The 20,420-nt window shown below is 42.4% G+C and overlaps 1 protein-coding gene across 1 annotated transcript in view; it reads right to left on the bottom strand.

Moving 5' to 3' along the window:
* LOC122240822 (myomegalin-like) overlaps window positions 1-20,420 on the bottom strand; it is a 113,610-nt gene that overhangs the window by 50,516 nt on the left and 42,674 nt on the right. The window contains exons 2-3 of the mRNA XM_042993921.1: window positions 15,558-15,613; window positions 10,837-10,988 (exon numbers count right to left, since the gene is read on the bottom strand). Of these exons, the coding sequence (XP_042849855.1) occupies window positions 10,837-10,988; window positions 15,558-15,613 (208 nt within the window). The remainder of the gene's footprint in view (window positions 1-10,836; window positions 10,989-15,557; window positions 15,614-20,420) is intronic.

Genomic DNA, 20,420 nt, shown 5'->3' with positions numbered 1-20,420 from the left:
TTGCTCGGTCCTTTGCCTTTCACAAAGGATTTTCATTGATAAAGATTCAAAGTCCAATTCAATTCAATTCAATTCAGTAAAAAGCAAATAGTTTAGAACTGATCATTTCTAGGGGCACCTGGGTGGCTCAGTCAGTTGAGTGTCTGACTTTGGCTCAGGTCATGATCTTGCGGTTCATGAGTTTGAGCCCTGCTCTCTACTGACAGCTCAAAGCCTGGAGCCTGCTTCATATTCTGTCTCCCTCTCTCTGCCCCTCCCCCACTCACGCTCTCTCTCAAAAATAAGTAAATATTTTTTTAAAAAGCCCTGATCATTTCTTTTTTAAAAAAAAATTTTATTTAACGTTTATTTTTGAGACAGAGAGAGACAGAGCACGAACGGGGGAGAGGCAGAGAGAGAGGGAGACACAGAATTGGAAGCAGGCTCCAGGCTCCGAGCCATCAGCCCAGAGTCCTACGTGGGGCTCGAACTCATGGACCGTGAGATCGTGACCCGAGCCGAAGTCGGACGCTCAACCGACTGAGCCACCCAGGCGCCCCTATTTCTAAATGTTCTATATGTTAATCCTGCTTAGATTATGGGGCGTTAACATGAAGGCTAGAGGAAGTATCCTCCAAGTAGCCCTATCAAAAACTCACAGGTTACTATGTTTTATCAAGTTACAGTTTTGTTAACAATCCTGACATAAAACAGAAAGGAAACACAGAGTCCACTCTGTATTTTGACACTGGAAAAACATACACATTAGGCCATCCTGAAGAACACACATAACTTTTACATACCATTTTAGCAAGGAAAATGTCAATCAAAGTCAGTCAACTCCCCCCCGCCCCCCCACTCATCGGCTTTCACTTTCACTTCCACACAGGGGTTCCAACCAGGCTTCCAGAAGCTCACTGTTGATGCCTGCCTCAGAAAGGAGACTGCAAATGCTACACTTTGCTTTTTTTTTTTTTTTTCCTTTTGGGTTCCACAATAACCAAATCTTCCTTCTGAAACTGTTTCTAAAATTTCAACAGAATTCCTGAAATTTGAGAGTCTTTTAAATTTTTTTTTTCAACGTTTTTTATTTATTTTTGGGACAGAGAGAGACAGAGCATGAACGGGGGAGGGGCAGAGAGAGAGGGAGACACAGAATCGGAAACAGGCTCCAGGCTCCGAGCCATCGGCCCAGAGCCTGACGCGGGGCTCGAACTCACGGACCGCGAGATCGTGACCTGGCTGAAGTCGGAGGCTTAACCGACTGCGCCACCCAGGTGCCCCGAGAGTCTTTTAAATGATAAAATATTAATATCATTCCATTTTCTCCCCCAAAACTCAGAAGCATACCGACACCCATTCTCCACACAGCCTTTTCTTGTTATAACTGTCTTCATGACGAGAGTGAACAACAGAGTTACTACATCAGGTTGACTAAACCCTATCTTTGGCAGCCGTCGTTATGCAAATAAAGGATAGGGATTCAGATGATGTTCCTGCAGCCTTCCCCCACCATAGACACACACCCACACCACGCCCGATCCTGGCATAACAAGATGTCACCGTCACCATCACATTAGAGCACTGTGAACTATATAAAACCAAAACAAAACAAATAACAACTTCCCTGGACACCAAAAATAAACAGGCCAGCCAGAAATAGCGCTGTCAGAGAAAGTTAAATGAACTCCAAGGCAGAAAGGACGGCTGAACTGTACTGATACTCAGAGATCTCAAGGACCCTGAGGCTCCAGACTAGCTTCTCCATCCATCTGGCTCGACCAACACCAGCAGAACTTGGTGTTGTTTGTTCATAACTGGTTCAACCCAAACAGATTATTTGCTGAGCTTCTACTATCCGGAGGGTGACATATCAATTTATGGCCTCAATTATTTTTCTAGATTTTAAATCATATTTTCTCCATCCTCCTCTAGGAAAGAAATTAAGACTTTCTCTAGGCATAAGAGCTAAGAGCTCGCAGTGGTACCATGAATGATCGTGGCTGCAACGATAAGGCTTTGACCATGAGGAGGAGTGGGTGGGGGGAGATACAGCCAACTTGAACCTCAGTCAGCACTCTAATGCTTCAGCCATGACAAAAAGCGTCCTGTTTCTGAACTCACTATGCTCTCTGGTGCCTCCAGGACTCTTCATGGGTGCCAGCATTAGCCTGGAATGTCATCACTCTTCACTTCTCACTCAGTGCTGACTTCACTATCTCCAACTTTCCTTAGGACTTGATATTACCTAGTAAACAGAAGCCTATCTGACCCTAAAGCCCAGGGGAGGGCCCCTCCTGGCTGCTTCCACAACATATTGGGTACCTACTCTTATTATTGGAATTACCTGTTTGTCTTGCAAGTTAGAGTTAGAATTTTTCAAGAATAGGAAAGATCTCCTCATTTTTCTTCCAAAAATGAAAATCATTTTACTGATTTTTGTTGCTGTTGCTTTAATAATCATAATAGTACTGCCTGTGGATGGCATCACTCAGAAGTTGCCCAAGCAAAAAAGCTTAGCATCATTCATTCAACCAAAACACAACAAAAAAAGAAAGAGCCGTGTCTACTCTGAACCAGGCACCACACTCATCAGCATATCTAATAGTGAAGGAGACAGACCCTGTCCTTGCTATCATGGAGCTCAGATTCTAAAGACAGACCTTGCTTGAACAAAGAAGTCATATTATTAAAGGTAAAAGTACAAGGTACTTGGAAGTGCATGAGAGTGACAACCTAGCAGAGGTGGGAATGGAGAGATGAGTTGGTGGGAGCTCACCTTTAGGCTAGTCCTCCTGCACTGGCTCTGCGTCCAATCAACAGCTTAGCCCTGTCACTTCTGCTTCTGAAATCTCGTTCTCTTTCACCTGTCCATCTCCCCGACTCCTACACCGTCAGCACCACCAGTGGTTGCCTGGAATACTGCACCAGCCTCCTAACTGCCCTCTCTGCCTTAGACTTCATCCTTCCAACCCAGAGTCCATGCAGAAGCCAAAGGGAATTTTCTATAAGGAAAATCTGATCATGTCACCACCTTCTCTGCAAACTTGCAGCGGTTCCCCATTGAGCTCTGTTAAAATGTAAAGGCTTTTACATAAAGCTTTTGCAAAGACCTGCAGGCTGGTTTCTCTCTTTCTCTTTCTCTCTCTCTCTCCCTCTCCCTCCAGTTTTGACACTTCTCCACATTCCTTGCACCCATGCCCTAAGGTATATTCGTCTTTCTCAGCTGAATCTGGAACATTCTTCTTTCTCCCATCCCCAGCCCCTATTGGTGGCTAATTCTTATTCCTCCCCTTCAGTTCCCTGGTTAGATGCAGTTTCCTTTAGGAAACTTGCTCTGAGTCCTCCCACCCCTTCCAAGTGAGTTAGGATCCCCAGCCATATAGTGTAGCTTCCTTAATTATATTATAGTGATTATATTGTTGTAATTAGCTAATCTGGAAAGACAATCAGGGCAGGAACCAGGTTTGCATATTTGTTATTGTATCTGCAGTGCTATGACATTATGTTGTACATAATAAGAACTCTAGAAATATTTGCTGAATGCTTAGAGAGAATGAAAACATAATTAAAAATTCAGGTAATACACAAAGTTATAAAGAAGGCAAAACTCATGGCTAAACCCATCACCCAGACATAATAATTATCAATATTTTGGTGTAGATCCTTACAAGCATTTCTATTTTTTTCCTCCCTCAAAAAGAGATTTTATCTTATGTAATATTCAGTCAAATTGTTGTTGTTGTTTTGTTGTTTAATCCTAAATTTGTTATTATGGACCCCTTTCCAACTCAGTACATTGCTCTATGATGTTCTGTTGAACGCATATACCATATTCAAAATAATCAACCTTCACCTTAATCCATCCATCCTTCTTTCCTTCCTTCCCTCCTTCCTTCCTTCCCTCTTTCCTTAATCCATCCATCCTTCCTTCCTTCCCTCCTTCCTTCCTTCCCTCTTTCCTTCCCCCTCTTTCCTTCCCTCTTTCCTTCCCTCTTTCCTTCCTTCTCCCCTTTCTTCCTTCCCTCCTTTCTTCCTTCCCCCCTTCCCTCCTTCCTTCCTTCCAGCTTTCCTTCCTTCCTTCCCCCTTCATTCCCTCCTTCCTTCCTTCTTTTTTTCCTTTCCTTCCTTCCTTCCTTCCTTCCTTCCTTCCTTCCTTCCTTCCTTCCTTCCTTCTCTTTTCTTTCTTTTATTTCTTTACAGTGAGGCAGAAGGAGAGGGAGAAAGAATCGGAAGCAGGCTCCACACCCAGCACAGAGCCCATCTAGGGCTCCCATCTCACCACCATGAGATTGGGACCTGAGCCGAAATCAAGAATCCAATACTTAACTGACTGAGCCACCCAGGTGCCCCAGATTATTTTAATATTTTATTTATATAAAGAATACTGAAGTATGGGGTGCCTGGATGGCTCAGTCAGTTAAGTGTCTGACTTTGGCTCAGGTCATGATCTCACAGTTTGTGGGTTCGAGCCCCACATCGGGCTCTGTGCTGACAGCTCAGGGCCTGGAGCCTACTTCGGATTCTGTGTCTCCCTCTCTCTGCCCCTCCCCTGCTCATGCTCTCTCTCTCTCTCTCTCTCAAAAATAAAAGATTTTAAATTTTTTTTAAAAAAATTAAAAAAAAAGAAGAATACTGAAGTAAATATTCATCCTTAAACACATATCTTTTCATGCAGGAAGCATCTCAACTTCCTTCTATGTATAAGTCCTTAGTGGGGGGTGGGGCGGCTGCCCATGGCCTCAGTGGCTTCTGCAGCTGCATTCAATAGTTATGTACATCGCTGCGAGTCCCATAGGCAGGTGGGGGAGGGGAGCCTGGGTATATCATCATCGCTGCACTGGTGGGCTTTGTACTCTTCCACCCCTGCCATGTACCTGGCTCATGTGTCACGAAGTGTCACACATATTTATACCTGATCGTTGTGGATCTGACAGCTAGAACAGGGCCTGGCGCACAGGCTGCACTCAGGCGCTGAGGGGACGAATGAATGAACAAATAAATGAAATGAATAAGGAGGTCAGCTGTCCATAGAGAGGCGTGATAAAATTGTGGCTAAGAGCTCAGGCGCTGAAACCAGTACACTTCTGTTCAAATCACAGCTCAAGTGCTTCCCGGCAATCCCCAGGCCTTCTCAGCTTCAATGTCCCTCTCAAAACAAGTGAACATAATGGCTGTACTAACTTCAAAAGGCTGCTGCTACAAGAACCGAGCAGGACAATGCAAGTGAAGTAAGTGCATCCATAGAGCCCTGAACACTGTAAGCACTCAATAAAACTACATGTATCGTGATTGTTATTACTGTTTAATGGAAATTCCTCGGGGTCCACAGGAAGAAATGTAGAGCGTTTCTTCATACAGTGAAGAGAAGAAAACAAGTTCTAATGAGGAAACAGAAAGGAGATGATTAAAAAAATAAGAAGAATGTTTCTCATTGAAATGCCACTTTCTCCACCGGAGTGACTGCCCTTTTCCATGTTGGTAACTATAGCTGTCAGAGTTTTCAGGGTTTTCCAATTTTTTTAACTTCATTCTTTTTATTTTTTAATTTTTTAAAGGTCATTTATTTTTGAGAGAGAGAGACAGAGAGACAGAGAGAGACAGAGCATGAGTGGGGGAGGGAGAGAGGGAGACACAGAATCTGAAGCAGGCTCCAGGCTCTGAGCTGTCAGCACAGAGCCTGATGTGGGGCTTGAACTCATAAACTGCGAGATCATAACCTGAGCGCAAGTTGGACGCTTAACAAAGTCAGATGCTTAACCAACTGAGCCACCCGGGAGCCTCTTTTTAAGGTTATTTTATTAATTATATCACCCAGTGTGAGGTAAGATTTATGTTTGTGAAGTTCACACACATATGTACATACAAATCATAATAAATGTTTTGTCCAAATATTTAGATTTTAAAGACATACATTGGTTTGGCAATTCCTCTAATCTTGTGATATTTCTCCCTGTGTTCCTTTAGATGCTATTTCAACTAAATCTTAATACCTTATCCCCCTACTCAGATTGCACGGCTCTTTGAGAATGGTAACTCCTTTGCATGTCTGTGTTCTCCGCAGCACTCAGAATCATTCCTTTTACTCAGAATTCTTAAGGGAAGAAAAAGATTGATCTGATACATAATCTTTGGCGATGTTGCTTAGGAATGAAAACATTTCTAAAGCTCTGCAGAACAACTACGGAATCCCTCTGAAAAGTGAGGTTTAAATAGAAAAAAATTCAGGGCACTTGGCTGGCTCAGTGGAGCATGTGACTCTTGATTTTGGGGTTATGAGTTTGAGCCCCATATTGGGTGTGGAGATTACTTAAACATAAAATCTTTTAAAAATAAAAGAAAGAGAAAAACTTCTGTGCTTATGATTGCTCAAAGTTTAGAATTGCCCCCTGCCCTTCCTTGTTCATCTAATAGCTTTCTGAAGGTCTCAAGATGCCAGTGAAAACAAAACCAGGATGCTTGGGGCACTGTGGTTTGGGGAGCATAGATGTCGTGTGTGTGTGTGTGTGTGTGTGTGTGTGTGTGTGTGTGTGTGTGTTTAAATGAGAATACACTTCACCGGCAACATTCATTTTCCAAGGCTGTAATGACAAAGAGACTCTGAAAAGGAGCTGGGAATAGCTGGGTCTAAAGGCAGTGGTGGCCCAGATTCACCTAAACTAGAACAGGAAACCCGGACTGCGATAACTTGGATCTCCATAAAGGTAGAAAACCCCCTTTTAGGGATTTCCTTTTCCTCCATCCCCCACAGACATCAACATCTGAGTGGAAAAATTTGCCAGGATGGGTGGGGCCTCAAAAGGCTGAATCACTGTGGTTGCACTGGGACTGCCAGAGAAAGCTGGCTTCAGACTATAATCAGGCAAACACTGCAGCTGGTTTTGCTGGCATTTTCTTGTTAAACCCCACCTTCTTAGAAAATGGGTAAACAGGGGAAGGCAGTGGAGGCCCCCTTAGGACTCGCAGCCACGGACCCCCACCCCTCCGTGGGTTTCGTGTTGGGTAGGGCATTTTGATTCTATAAAACCACCAACATAACTTGTCCTTCTGTGAATGGTCCTTTCATTTCCCAAGAACCCAAGAATCCTGGAGCTATTCTGGCTCCGCCACTTTCTACCTGTACAGCTTTATACAAGTTATTTGAGGCTTAGTCTCCTCACAACTCTAATGGCTATAACATCTACCTCATAAGTTAGGAAAAATGAACTGAAAAACAGCTGGAATAAGATATGTTAAGTGTCTAAAAAAGTGCCTGGTATACAATAAACACTGAATAAATGTTATTTATTATTATTAGCTATTATTACGATCTTAATAAGTCTTGTCGAATATTTTAAAAGGTCTCTTACTCTACATTTATAATTTTATCACCCCAGTTTAGGTGAAAAACTGTCTTCCTTTAAACTCATTATTACAAACAAACATACTTTTCTTGACTTCTCAGTTTCCTATCCTAACCAATCAATTAATACATCAACTTACTATGAATACATCAAGCGATTACTAAGGGGAGGCTGGGGGAAATACAAATTCAACAGAATTGGCTGGAGGAAAATAGGGAAGGAAAATCCAAATCCAAGAAGTTTAATTGAGTTGATGAGCATTTACTGAGCACTTACTATACACTGGCATTACGCTATGTTCTCAAAACTAGAAGGGTACACATAAGGGGTGTTTTCTTGAGGAGCTTAGAGTCAGGGTAATGTTTTGAGACTGAAGAATCAGGGAAGGCATCCTAAAACAAGAGAAAATGGTACTTGAGCCGAAACTTGAAGGATGAGTAGGCTTGAACTAGGTGAAGAATAGGAGAGAAAGGGTATTCTAGGCAGAGGGAACCACCAGAACAAAAACTCAGAAGTATGAAACAGCTTAGGGGCATGTGAGTGGCTCAGTCTGTTGAGTGTCAACTTTGGCTCAGGTTATGATCTCTTGGTTCATGAGTCTGAGCCTGCATGGGGCTCTGCTGATGGCTCAGAGCCTGCTTCAGATTCTGTATCTCCCGCTCTCTCTCAGCCCCTCCCCTGCTTTTGTGCACTCATGCTCTCTCTCTCTCTCAAAAATAAATAAATATTGTTTTTAAAAAGTACGAAATAGCTTTGAATTGCAAATAGCTCAGAATTAATGGAGCAAAAAGCACGTGATGGGGAATATTGGGAAATAAAGGAGATTTACAGTTTACTTAGAGAAGATGATACCACACTCTGCTCATCTAAGTTGGAGGAGCTAATGGTTCCAGCCCCACGACCACCATACTTTAACCAGGTGAGCTCCCAACCTAGAAAGTACTCACTATTTTGGGTCACAAAAATGATGAATTTTTTCGGCCCACATTAGGAGACATTGGGTAAGTTCCTTTGTTACTACTCTTGGTGCCTTTATTTCCTCACTTGTAAATTGGGGTGGTAATTCTGCTTCTTCACAGGGCTGTGGTGAGCATTAAATGAGAGAATACTGCACACACTTAGAACAGCACGCGACACATAGAAAGCGATCGGCATATGCTAGCTAGTACCATCCCGTGTTGCTCTGGTCTCGCTCAACCCAGACACGCTGGGGGTGGGGTGGAGGTGGTAACCCGTAGGAAAGCACACAGGAAGGAGTCTGTATGTAAAATATCACTCTGATCCAATCACCTGTCAGGATCTATGATCATGGCACACAGACTCTATGGCACTAAAAAAAAAAGTCAAAATTTCTATGAGCCCTGGCAACGACCTTTCTGACAAAAATGTGTGTCATAGCCTCATCATTTATTACTTGACACACAGCAGGTGAGATTTGAAATATCCCTTATTCGCCTTTTCTCTGCATCCTCTTGGTTTCTGTCAGTGGTTCCTGGCACTGAGAAGTGAGGACTGATCTGCTATCTCAGAGCAGGCTGGGAAGAGGAAGGACTTGGGAGGCCAAATCTGAGGAGTCAGCTGACCTCTGCTCGGTGCCCAGGTCAGCCTGATCGTTTCCCTGTACCCACCGCATCTGGCCACTCGTTCCCTCAGCAGTGATACCTTAACCTCTGTATTCCAAATCACCTCTCAACCAAAAGGAACAGGCCCACAGACTCTTTCAGAGAGCATCCCACACAGCTTTGGGAAGGACTGCCACTCTGCTCATCCATTCTGCATTGCAGCAGATGCAAAAGGTGAAAAAAGAGGAGGGGTTGTTAGCACCCCCTCTCTCACCACCAGCACCACACAGCTGTTCAGAGGTTTAGTGTTCAAAACCACTTAATATTCCTGCAAGCTCTGTGTCTTTAAAAACAAAAAAACAAAAAACAAAACAAAAAAAACCCACAACACTATCCATGACAACTGAGGAAAAAAACAAAACAAAACAAGAAAACCCCCAAAACAACAACGACAACCCCCCCCCCCCAAAAAAAAACCCTCAACACTAACAGTAGGCTGTTTCGTTCTCAGGCAGGTTTTATATTGAGCATATTCTTTTTAAAAAATTTTTTTTAATGTTTATTAATTTTTGAAAGACAGAGACAGAGCACAAGCAGGGGTGGGGCAGAGAGAGAGGGGGACACAGAATCCAAAACACGCTCCAGGCTCCAAGCTGTCAACACAGAGCCCAATGTGGGGCTCGAACTCACGAACCACGAGATCATGACCTGAGCCCAAGTCAGACGCTCAACCGACTGAGCCACCCAGGCGCCCCAGTATTGAGAATATTTCTTTGTCCACAGGAATGTCTGGTAAGATGTACATTAGATCCTCGGGAAGCATTTCTGTTCACAAATTGAGGCAAGACAGGGTAAACCCATGTCAATCCTGTTTTATTCACCTTTTTTTGAAAATAGAAGTTTATTACTTTATGTCAAAAGCTATCAATCCAAAAAATGAAAGAAACCCACCCACAAATCTAAGGGCATATGTATACAGTGCTCATATGTGGCCTGATCCATGGGCAACCCCCAGGGGGCACCAAAGAGCTATTTCTTTTTTTAGCACATTGGTGTAAGAAATCCTGTGTGTTCTTTCCAGGCCATATAAATCCCAGAAGACAGGTTCTATTATACAGACTTCCTGGGGTCAATCCAGGGCACAGGGAGGTGGGGACTTGTATTACATTATCAGTAATTTGGCTCTTGTCCAAATCTAAGGATAAACCTATCAAGACACAGAGCACTTCAAGAGTTGAATCAGAAGTTGTAAGCAACAATGCCAGATTCTTTTTTGAGAAGCAAATGGTTGTGGCTGAGGCCACCTTATACTGTAGACAGTATCCAGAGATCTAGAGTGGTTCAAGCCAGCCACTGAGAATATAATGCCAGCCAATTAAACTATGTCCCCTAAGCGCACTATGGTCCAGTTATAGATTCTCAGGGTGCCATTTAAACTTCCTGAATTTATTTGAGAAGTAAATCAGGGGTAAAAATGCTAAGACAGAATCATTGCTACAGGCAATTGTCCATGAACCAGAGTGCTCAGGGCATAGCTAACAACACATACGTTTATTGGGACATCTGCTCTTTTTTTTTTTTTTTTAAGAGTTGTTTTTATTTATTTATTTTTAATGTTTATTTATTTTTGAGAGATAAAGAGAAAGGGTACAAGCAGGGGAGGGGCAGAGAGGGAGAGGGAGACAGAGGATCCGAAGTGGGCTCTGAACTGACAGCACACGGCCCGATGTATCCACGAACCGTGAGATCACGACCTAAGCTGAAGTCAGACACTTAACCGACTGAGCCACCCACGCCCCCTTGGGACAAATGCTCTTAAAAGAGACATCATACTGGTTGGTATAAGAATGGCCACAATCCAGACTAAGCCATGGGTCATACGTTTATGAGACATCACTATCCCTTGGTGCTCCTTCTAATTGGGATAACAATTATTCACCCACGTGACTTACCTTCTCAAAGTCTCGAAGAGCCTGGGTCTGCACCTGAGGGGGTTTTTCAAATGCTCTCAAGGAAGGCATCTGTCCAAAGGGGATCTTCTCACCACTTCTCCAACTCTGTGACTGCACTGGAGGGCCTCGATCTTTAGTGTCACTAAGAAAAGCTGCCGGTAAAACAGAACAACAAAAAATTGTATAGAACAGTGGCATTATGATCCTTCTAACCAGCACCATCCAGCAGAATTTGGTTTCCACAAAGTACAAACCAATTCTGGGCCACACGGAAACAGTTCATATAAAGTAGTGTGTGGCTGACCATATTAATACTGGTCCCCAGTGAAACGCACTAGTCCATGTTTGTGCCCCTTTGTAATTAGAGGCTTTTGCTACTCTATGGAGAAGTGGAGCCTATTTCTCCAGCCTTTGGATCTGGGTTGGCTGAGTGACTTGCTCTGACTGAGAGAATATGATGAAAATGCCACTGTATGAATTCTAGAGACTAAGTCTTGAGAGACCATGCATTTCTGTTCTTGTCTTCTTAGAGCCCCAAGACCACCCTCCTGTGAAGCAACCCAGTTTACCCTCCTGGAGGAGGAAAGGCCAAGGACAGAGGGAAGGGAGATGCCCCAGCTGACAGCCAGTCACCGAATGCCAGACATGTGAGTAAAGCCGTCTATGGACTCTCAACCCCAGTCAAGCTCTCAAAAGATTGCAGCTATTTGAGTAATCCCAAGTGAGACCAGCAGAGGAAATGCCCAGTTTGTCAACACACAAGGCTGTGAGAAATAATAAGTCATTGTTGTTTTAAGCCCCAGGTAGGCAAACTTTTTTTTAAAGGGCCAGATAGTAAATATTGTAGGCTCGTGGATCATACCATCTCTGTCAGAGCTAGTCACCTCTGCTCTTGCAGCTCAAAATAGGCACAGACAATATGTAACTGAACAAGCATGACTGTGTTGCTATAAAACTTTATTTATAAAAACTGGCAATTGGCCCATGGGCTGCAGTTTGACACCTGTTTTTTTGTTTTTTTAATTTTTCTTTTTAACATTTATTTATTTTTGAGACAAAGAGAGACAGAGCATGAACAGGGGAGGGTCAGAGAGAGAGGGAGACACAGAATCTGAAACAGGCTCCAGGCTCTGAGCGGTCAGCACAGAGCCCGACGCAGGGCTCGAACTCACGGACCGCGAGATCATGACCTGAGCCAAAGTCGGACGCTTAACTGACTGAGCCACCCAGGTGCCCCTGTTGGCACCTGTTTTAAGCCACTAAGTTTTAGGGTGATTTGGCATGATGAAAGAAGACTGAAATAGCTTCTCTTTTTTTAAAAAAAAATCAAGCTACTAGCTAAGAGGTGTTTCTACAAAAATATTTCAGGTCATTATTTAAGAGTAGTAACAATTATTACAACCAACATCTTTAACAGGCATTACAGGTTACAAAGTAGTTTCACATGAATAATCTCGTTTATAAAGTTACTACCCCAAGTGAAATAAACTGATGCGATTACTAAATCCATTTTACTATGAGTAAATAAAGGTTCAGAAAGTTTGCATGACCAAGACCACAATGCTAAAAAGTGGCAGAACCAGTCCTATGTTCTCTTCACTCAACCTTCCGAGCGGTCGGCTAATACTGTTAATTTAGGAGCAAAGGGAATCATCACAGGTCTAAGAGTTGAGGGAAAACAGGGCAGGGGGTAGAAATGCAATAATTCCATTAATTAAAGGAAGAATCTCCCTAGGAAAAGCTGCTGCTAACCCCATGCCTGCCTTTGTGAAGTACCATTGTGGAAGCAAGAAATCAGGGCTTCCTAGAAGCAGAGTACACAGAAGACCTCAGACTGAGGTGGACTTAGGGATGTAGACTCAGGTCGAAGACATGGAAAAATACACCTTTTCATGGTTGGCAGAAGGAAACAATGATCCTTTATTACAAACAATCTTTTTTTTTGAAGTCAGAGAGAATGACAGCCATTGCTATCCACTGAGCTCCATAGACGGCATCAGTGCAAGTAAGAGCAAAATGGGCTCTGAAGAAAAATTAACTAGACATACACACACATATGGACAAACGAGCCAAGAGGCAAAATGTCATCATATGCTTTTTCTGTCCTTTCCCTTTTTTTCTTTTCTCTTTCCTTCCTTCCTTGTACATCCTTATCTCTTTTGTCAAAAACTAACTGGCCATATATGCACGGCCACCAAAATCAAAGGCAACAAAAGCAAAAATAAACAAGTGAGGCTACATCAAACTAAAAAGCTTCTGCTCACAAAGGAAACCATTAAGAATGAAAAGACAAGCCATGGGATGGGAGAAAATATCCCTCCCTCCCTCTTTCTTTTTCCTTCTGCAAACTTGCCAGAAAGAGCACAAGAAAAAGCCTCTAGATATTTCAATCAACTCGGAATTTGTTCTCTGCTAAGAAAAGACAGAAAGAGTAGGAAGACAGAAAGGATCAGGAAAATGATGGCAAGGAGAAAAATGAAGACAATAAAAGATGAAGAAGAAAATAATGATGAGAGACAGGGTGATTCCAGTGCAGCTTTTTTTTTTTTTTTTTTTTTTTTTTTTTTGCCGAAAAGTATTTAACTCCCTTTTACACCACTGGTTTTAAAGAAAAAAAGGTTGAAATGTAAGGCCACATGATTTGTTTTTAAAATGGACACTGTACAGTGTCTTCATTTTTGTAAAGTTAACATAGTATCAGGTGTGTCTTCAGATCACTGTCTTTTTGTTTAAAATTTATTTTATTATCTTTTTAATATTTATATGTTCATTTTGAGAGAGCGAGCATTGTGATGGGGGGAGGGGCAGGGAAGAGGGAGAGAGAGAATCTCAAGCCAACTCTGAGCCATCCGTGCAGAGCTGATGTGGGGCTTGATTTCATGAACCACGAGATCACGACCTGAGCCGAGATCGACAGTCAGATGCTTAACTGATTGAACCACCCAGGCGCCCTAATTTTTTTAAAGTAATCTCTATACCCAACACAGGGCTCAAACTCACAACCCTGAGATCAAGAGTAGGATGCTCCACAGACTGAGTCAGCCAGGTGCCCCTACATATCCCTATCCTTACTGGTATTCTCAACAGCCACTCATCTTGCCTGGTAGAGTAGAGGGTTTTAAAATGGAACAGAAATTTAAAGCAGGTTTTATTGGTACACAGCACAAATTAGTTATGGATAGAGGTAGTATTCTGTTTCCATATTCAGTTGTCTTTGATTCAGCTTGTACAAAATAATTGTTGTTCTTTTAATTATACAACAGTCTGTGCTTGCAAATTAATAATAATTATAGTAATAGCAAGGTTGCACCTGTTTTGTTGATATTGTGATATTTCTAAGTAAATGCAAATAAATGCTTTACTTAAGAGAAATTGGAAAAGAATTATTTCTCCCAGAATCAGTTGAAATTAAATAGGCTATCGAATGGAAGAAAATTTGATGAAACAGAACAATACATTACAGTTAGATCAGTGGGATGTGATGGAGGGAAAAGAGCCTTTGAAGCTTGGATATGAATTCTCACCACTTGCCAATTGTGGGAATTCAGGCAAATCTCTTAATTTTGCTCAGCTTCACTGTCACTGTGAAAGTGGGAATAAATAATACCTCACAGAGCTCTTATAAGAGTTAAAAGAAACAATAAGCATCTTCTCTACCCTTCCATTTTTGCCCTACTCCTTTGAGTTTTCACTGCAAAATGGAGGATCTTGATGTTCAAAATGAGTCTAGTAGACCCTTGGAATTTGTAGACTTAGCATATACAATTACAAATGCTAATTGTAAGTGTCTGAAATCCTTAACACATTCAAATTAAAAACTTTTTCCATGCTGTGCATGTGAACCATCTGGGCTTCAAGGCTGGAATGAAAAAGGCAAATGACTTAGCGAAGGAGGCAGAACCCTTAAGTGATTCAAGGTCCTTGTGAAAAATGCTCCCCCAAAGAGAACTATCTTCACTTTGGTTTCATAATTCAGGTAAATCCCTGGCTAATGTTAGTTCAGTAATGATGTGATATTATTATGAATACATTAATAACAACAATATTTACTGGGTGTTTATTCCTTTATAAGTCTACAATAACAGTTTTTCTCATTTAATCTCACTTATGACGTTGACACTATTATTATACCCATTTAAATGGTATGCAAGTAGAGATTTAATTTTAGTGGCAGAATCTATTTTAATCATTTCATAAGTGACTTTAACCTTGGAATTACAGAATCGTAATTTCAATTATGATTTCCTGTGCTGTGCTGGGAAGGTGGGGAATCACATGTTATAGTGGTAGGTGCAAATCTGGAAATTCACAAAAAGTCTGAGAATACTGCTATGCTGAATTTATTTTATTTATGTGTTTATTTATTTTAAGTTTGTTTATTTGAGAGGTGGGGGGGGGGGGGGGGGGGGGGGAGAGAAGAGAATCCCAAGCAGGCTCTACACTGTCAGCACAGAACCCGACACAGGCCTCGAACTCACTAACGTGAGACCATTACCAGAGCCAAAATCAAGAGTCAGATGTTTAAGTGACTGAGCCACCCAGGTGCCCCTGCCATGATGAATTTAAGGGTCCATAATTTGAGGGAATTACGATCAGCAGGAAACCAGAATTTATCAAGACCCACAGCCTCCTTACCACGACCAAGAATTTATCAAGGTCAGACCCATAGCCTCCTTACCATGACCAAGAATTTGTCAAGGTAAGACCCACAGCCTCCTTACCTGCTACATGACATGTTCTGGATACCATCTCCCCTTCATCCTCTGCAAAATAATCTCTGTGGAGAGAAACATATTGTTAATTAATGAGATACCCTCAGAGTCCCCAGTCCCTGAGGTGGCAAGACACCTACATTCTGTTTTCATTTATTTCTCCACAAGTATTTATTAAGCTCCTACCATGGATTAAGGACAGTGTTAGGTGTTGGAGATACAAAGACAAACCCCACAGGAAGGTTCCTATCCTGGGTAAGAACATGTAAAGATAGCCATTGAACACATAATTCCATTATGAGAAAACAGCGAAGACCCTGAGTCAGGAAGGAAGTTAACTTGTTGGAAGAACAGAGAAAACCAGTGTTGCCACCAGACTGTGCAGGACCTTGTGGGATACAGTAAGGACACAGAGTTTTGTGTGAAGGGCATTGGGAAACCACTGAAGGATTTTAGGTGAGGGAATGAGTGGTAAGTGACCAGATTTTGATTTTAAATAGATCATTCTGGCTGCCGAGTGAGACTGTGTGGAGGGGATAAAAGTGGATGGGAAACGCAAGAAGTTGTGATGGTTTTAACTAAAAGACGCAGACATGAAGATAAGCAAAAAAATCCAACGTATGTTTAGGAAGTAGAATGGACTCAGAAAACTTGGAAAAACAGATAAAAGTCTATTAATGGGGGGCGCTTGGGTGGCTCAGTCGGTTAAGCGTCTCTCGATTTTGGCTCACAGTTCTTGAGATCAAGCCCCACATGAGGCTCTGCACTGACAGTGGGGATCCTGCTTGGGATTCTCTCTCTCTCCCTCTCTCTCTCTGCCCCTCCCCCGACTCACACACATGCACACACAAACACACTCTCAAAATAAATGAACATTTTTTAAAGTCTATTAATGGTAATGTTAAAACCACAGTTCAGTAGAAAGATGTGTATTTGTCCAGCACAGTGAATTAAGGTCACCAGACCTAGCAGAGAAGGGAAATTTTTTTTCAAGATGTATTCAACAAATACTTGTCAGGCACCTACTATGTTTTTAGGCACTGTTTTAGGCAGCATGAATATAGCAGTGAACAAAAAGGACAAAAATGCCTGCACTCATGGAAGTTAGAGTAAGGGGAAGCAAAAAGTAAACTGTATAGGGCAACTGGAGACAAGTGCTAAGAAAAATTGAAGTGGGGGATGGGGATAGGGAGTCCTGGAGATATGGGCAGGAGGAAGGGATTGCAATTCTCAGTAGGCAAAGTTTCTCTGAGAAGCAATAGGGTATTTGGGGAAAGAGTCTTCTAAGCAGAGAACATCAAACACAAAGGTTCACAGGAGGGAGCATGCCAGAGTGTTTGGGAGCAGAAAGGAGGCCAGTGAGGCGGGGCAGAGTGAGCACATGGTGAGGAAGGAGGAGGAGGGAAGGTCAAGGAAGTAACAGCAAGGCTGTGCAGGGGGCAGATTGTAAAAGCCTTTCAGGCTGTACTGAAGCATTTGGCCACTGGAATCCTGTGAGTCAAAAAGGGGGTTGAACTGAGTGATGAATGTTTTAAAAGGGCTAGCTACTGTTTTGACAACGGACTAGATGCGGAAGGCAGAAACAGGAAGACAATTGCAATAATCCTACGGGGTGATGCCTTAAACCCTTGGGTGCACCCAGTAAGTTGTTCCAAAAAGAATCGTGTAGACACAGGTGTAGAGGGCTTCTCAGGAAGGCGGAAGAGAGACTGGCATTTGTTTAGAAATTCTCGTCCTTCCTTCTCTGCCTCAAGGCTGGATGTTGGCATGAATCTTCATTTTGTTAAGTTCCAGATGGACATCAAAGTACCAGACAAGGCATGCTGGACTACACACACCACCTGGCGATTTTTTTATTATTCAAAAGCAGATCACCAGCTTGTGGTTCTTCCAGGTCGTCTGCCTCTTTCCCTTCTCTATCCATTAAAAACTTTCCACAAGAGTGAACAATTAAAGAGATGAATGTACTAGTTACAAATTCCTCTCTGTTGTAATAAAGTAGGGGAAGGATACTGAAGCCATCAACCAGAACACTGTCTTGAAAAATTTGAAAAACTTACACTTAACTGCTGCTATGCAGCCATTGGATGGATTCCTTTATATGCTCAGCCTACAGACTTAGGTAGATGACAGTGTTTGTGCCATCAGGAACATGGTCATTCCTCAGGCCAAATTCAACCCAGCCAAAATGTTTTATTTGGTCAGTACAAGGTTGACCCACTCTTAACTTCTCTTAGAAAATGAATGGGTCTAGGGGCATCTGGGTGGCTCAGTCGGTTGAGTGTCCGACTTTGGCTCAGGTCATGATCTCGTGATTTGTCGGTTGGAGTCCCGCATCAGGCTCTGTGCCAACAGCTCGGAGCCTGGAGCCTGTTTCGGTTTCTGTCTCCTTCTTTTTCTCCCCTCCCCCACTTGGGCTTGTTTTCTCTCTCTCTCTCTCTCTCTCTCTCTCTCTCTCTCTCTCTCTCTCTCTCAAAAGTAAATAAACATTAAAAAAGAAAATGAATGGGTCTAGCAACACTGGGCCTGCCTTCCCACATAGGGGACAACCTATCACCTTTCAACGAAACATGTGTTCTCCAGTCTGTCACAGTCCCTGTCCTTCCTATCTTTGTAGTCCCAGCTCACATACTCACTTTTGATACCCTCCTGGCTTCTGTGTAGGTCTCTGAGGCTGTTACCCTGGTACAGATCAAATGCAGACAGAATTTCATTTCTGCTTTAACACATAGTCTTGAGAATGGATAAGGCATATGTGGCATATATGTGGCATATACACACACACACACACACACACACACACACACACACAATGGAATATTATGCAGCCATAAGAAGGATGAGATCTTTCCATGTGAGACAACATGGATGGAGCTAGAAGGTCTTATACTAAGTGAAATAAATGGGAAAGACAAAGACAATATGATCTCACTCATATGAGGAATCTAAAAAAAAACACACACAAATGAAAAAAACAAGCAAAAAGCAGAATCAGACCTATAAATACAGAGAAAAAAGCGATGGTCGCCAGAGGGGAGGGGGCAAAATGGGTGGAAGTGAGTGGCAGATACAGGCTTCTAGTTAAGGAATGAATAAGTCATGGGGATAAATGGTACCATATAGGGAAGATAGTCAATGCTATTATAATGGCAATGTGTGGAGACAGCTGCTACACTTGTGACAAACTTGTTGAATCACTATGTTGTACATCTGAAACTAATATAACATTGTATATCAACCACACTCAAATAACATTTTAAAAAGACTTATCTTGAGTAACCTAGTTTCTTCAGCGTGCAATTCACTAATCTATGCTGATGAACCACTAACACTGGCTTATAAATCACTTTTACCTCTTGGGCTTCAGTTTCCTCAAATATTTGTAAAGGAACTGTATGGATTTTTCTAAGGTCCCTTGCAGTCATTATGCAATTCTATTCTAATAGATGCTTAACCATAAAGCCCATTTTAATACTTTCCAAGGATCTGGGGGACTGTCCGGACATGATCTTGTTTAATCCTCTTTGCTCTGAAGATTCCACACTCCAGATCAGGAGCAGATGACAACAAGGCAAGGTGTACAGGCCCCATGAGATACCCCACCTTCTGCAGCCCCAACCCACACGTACTCTGAGCTAGCTGCCTGCCCACTAGGAATCAGTAAGTGTCAGGGCAGAGAGGTCACTTTGGATGGGCACTGAGTTAATGGGCATACTTACAATCTCAGGAGATTTTTTAAAAATCACTTTAACTCTATTAACAGCTCAAGTTCCCTCTCTTATTGCCCAAGAGTGGGGCTCATCATCTGCTCCAAAAGGTTGGGAAGGAATTTGATGCTCCCCCAGGGAAGGGGAGTGCTCACAGTGAAGAAACACAGGGTATATGTCTAGGGGACTGCAATCTGTGACAACAGCAGATAAACCAAAGTACAAAGAGAACTGAGGTATGCTAGAGACAGACTCCAAGCTGGGTCATACACACACACACATGCACATGTACACTGCTTTGTGAAGCAGTAGTATATGTTGGTAAATTCTTCCATATTACCCAAATCTGGAAAAAACTTGTATGTCCTTGTCCTAGTTGCTCGAATTGAAGTGTTTGTAGGTTTATTTTTTAACATCAGCTCATGGATGACTCATGCTCAGCTAGCATATGGTTCATTAGAGCACTCATAGCTCTCCAGCATAGATGTACGTATATAATCTTTCTCCCAAGATACTTTTACCTTACATGGTGCTTTTCCTGTATAAATGAGCCATGCTTTCCCTCAATGAGCCTTATCCTTTCTCTCCCTCTACCTCATCAATCTGTCAATACTGATACCAATGCCACTAACGTTACAATTATTAATTTTGCCAAGCCACTCTCTTGCTTAATTTGAAGAACCAAGCATTTTCCAAGTACAACCCACCCACAAGCTGTTCACCCACTTAATTTCCGCATGGTATATTGCCCACGCTTTCTTGATTTGCTGTTAAGCAGCTAAGAAGATATTGGACTCAAACAACACATCGACATTCAATATCCCACATTACTAGCTTTTCCTAGTTTTCCAGGATGGTCAGGTTGACAATAATCAGAAAATAATTGATTCTCTCAAAGCCATCTGCTACACTCTGATACTCTGCTGCTATCAAACTGTGCTCTGAGGATTTTTTTCCAGTAATTTCCTAAATATAGTAGTTTCAATTATGTCAGGAATATCCAAGCACTCAATTTTGCTTTCCTTTGCTTGAAAATGGCCTCACTGACATAGCTCCTTTCTAAAATGTAAGCAGCTGGTCCTGCTTTCTCTCCTAACAGTGTGGGGAGGGGTAGAAACGTGGGTCCTTCTTCCTTACCAAGGGGTAACACGACAATGGAGACTGC

The sequence above is a fragment of the Panthera tigris genome, chromosome C1 (genome assembly GCF_018350195.1).
Source record: "Panthera tigris isolate Pti1 chromosome C1, P.tigris_Pti1_mat1.1, whole genome shotgun sequence".
In the NCBI taxonomy this organism is placed as follows: domain Eukaryota; kingdom Metazoa; phylum Chordata; class Mammalia; order Carnivora; family Felidae; genus Panthera; species Panthera tigris.
The sequence above is the reverse complement of the archived record's forward strand: the minus strand, read 5'-3'. Positions and strand labels throughout refer to the sequence as shown.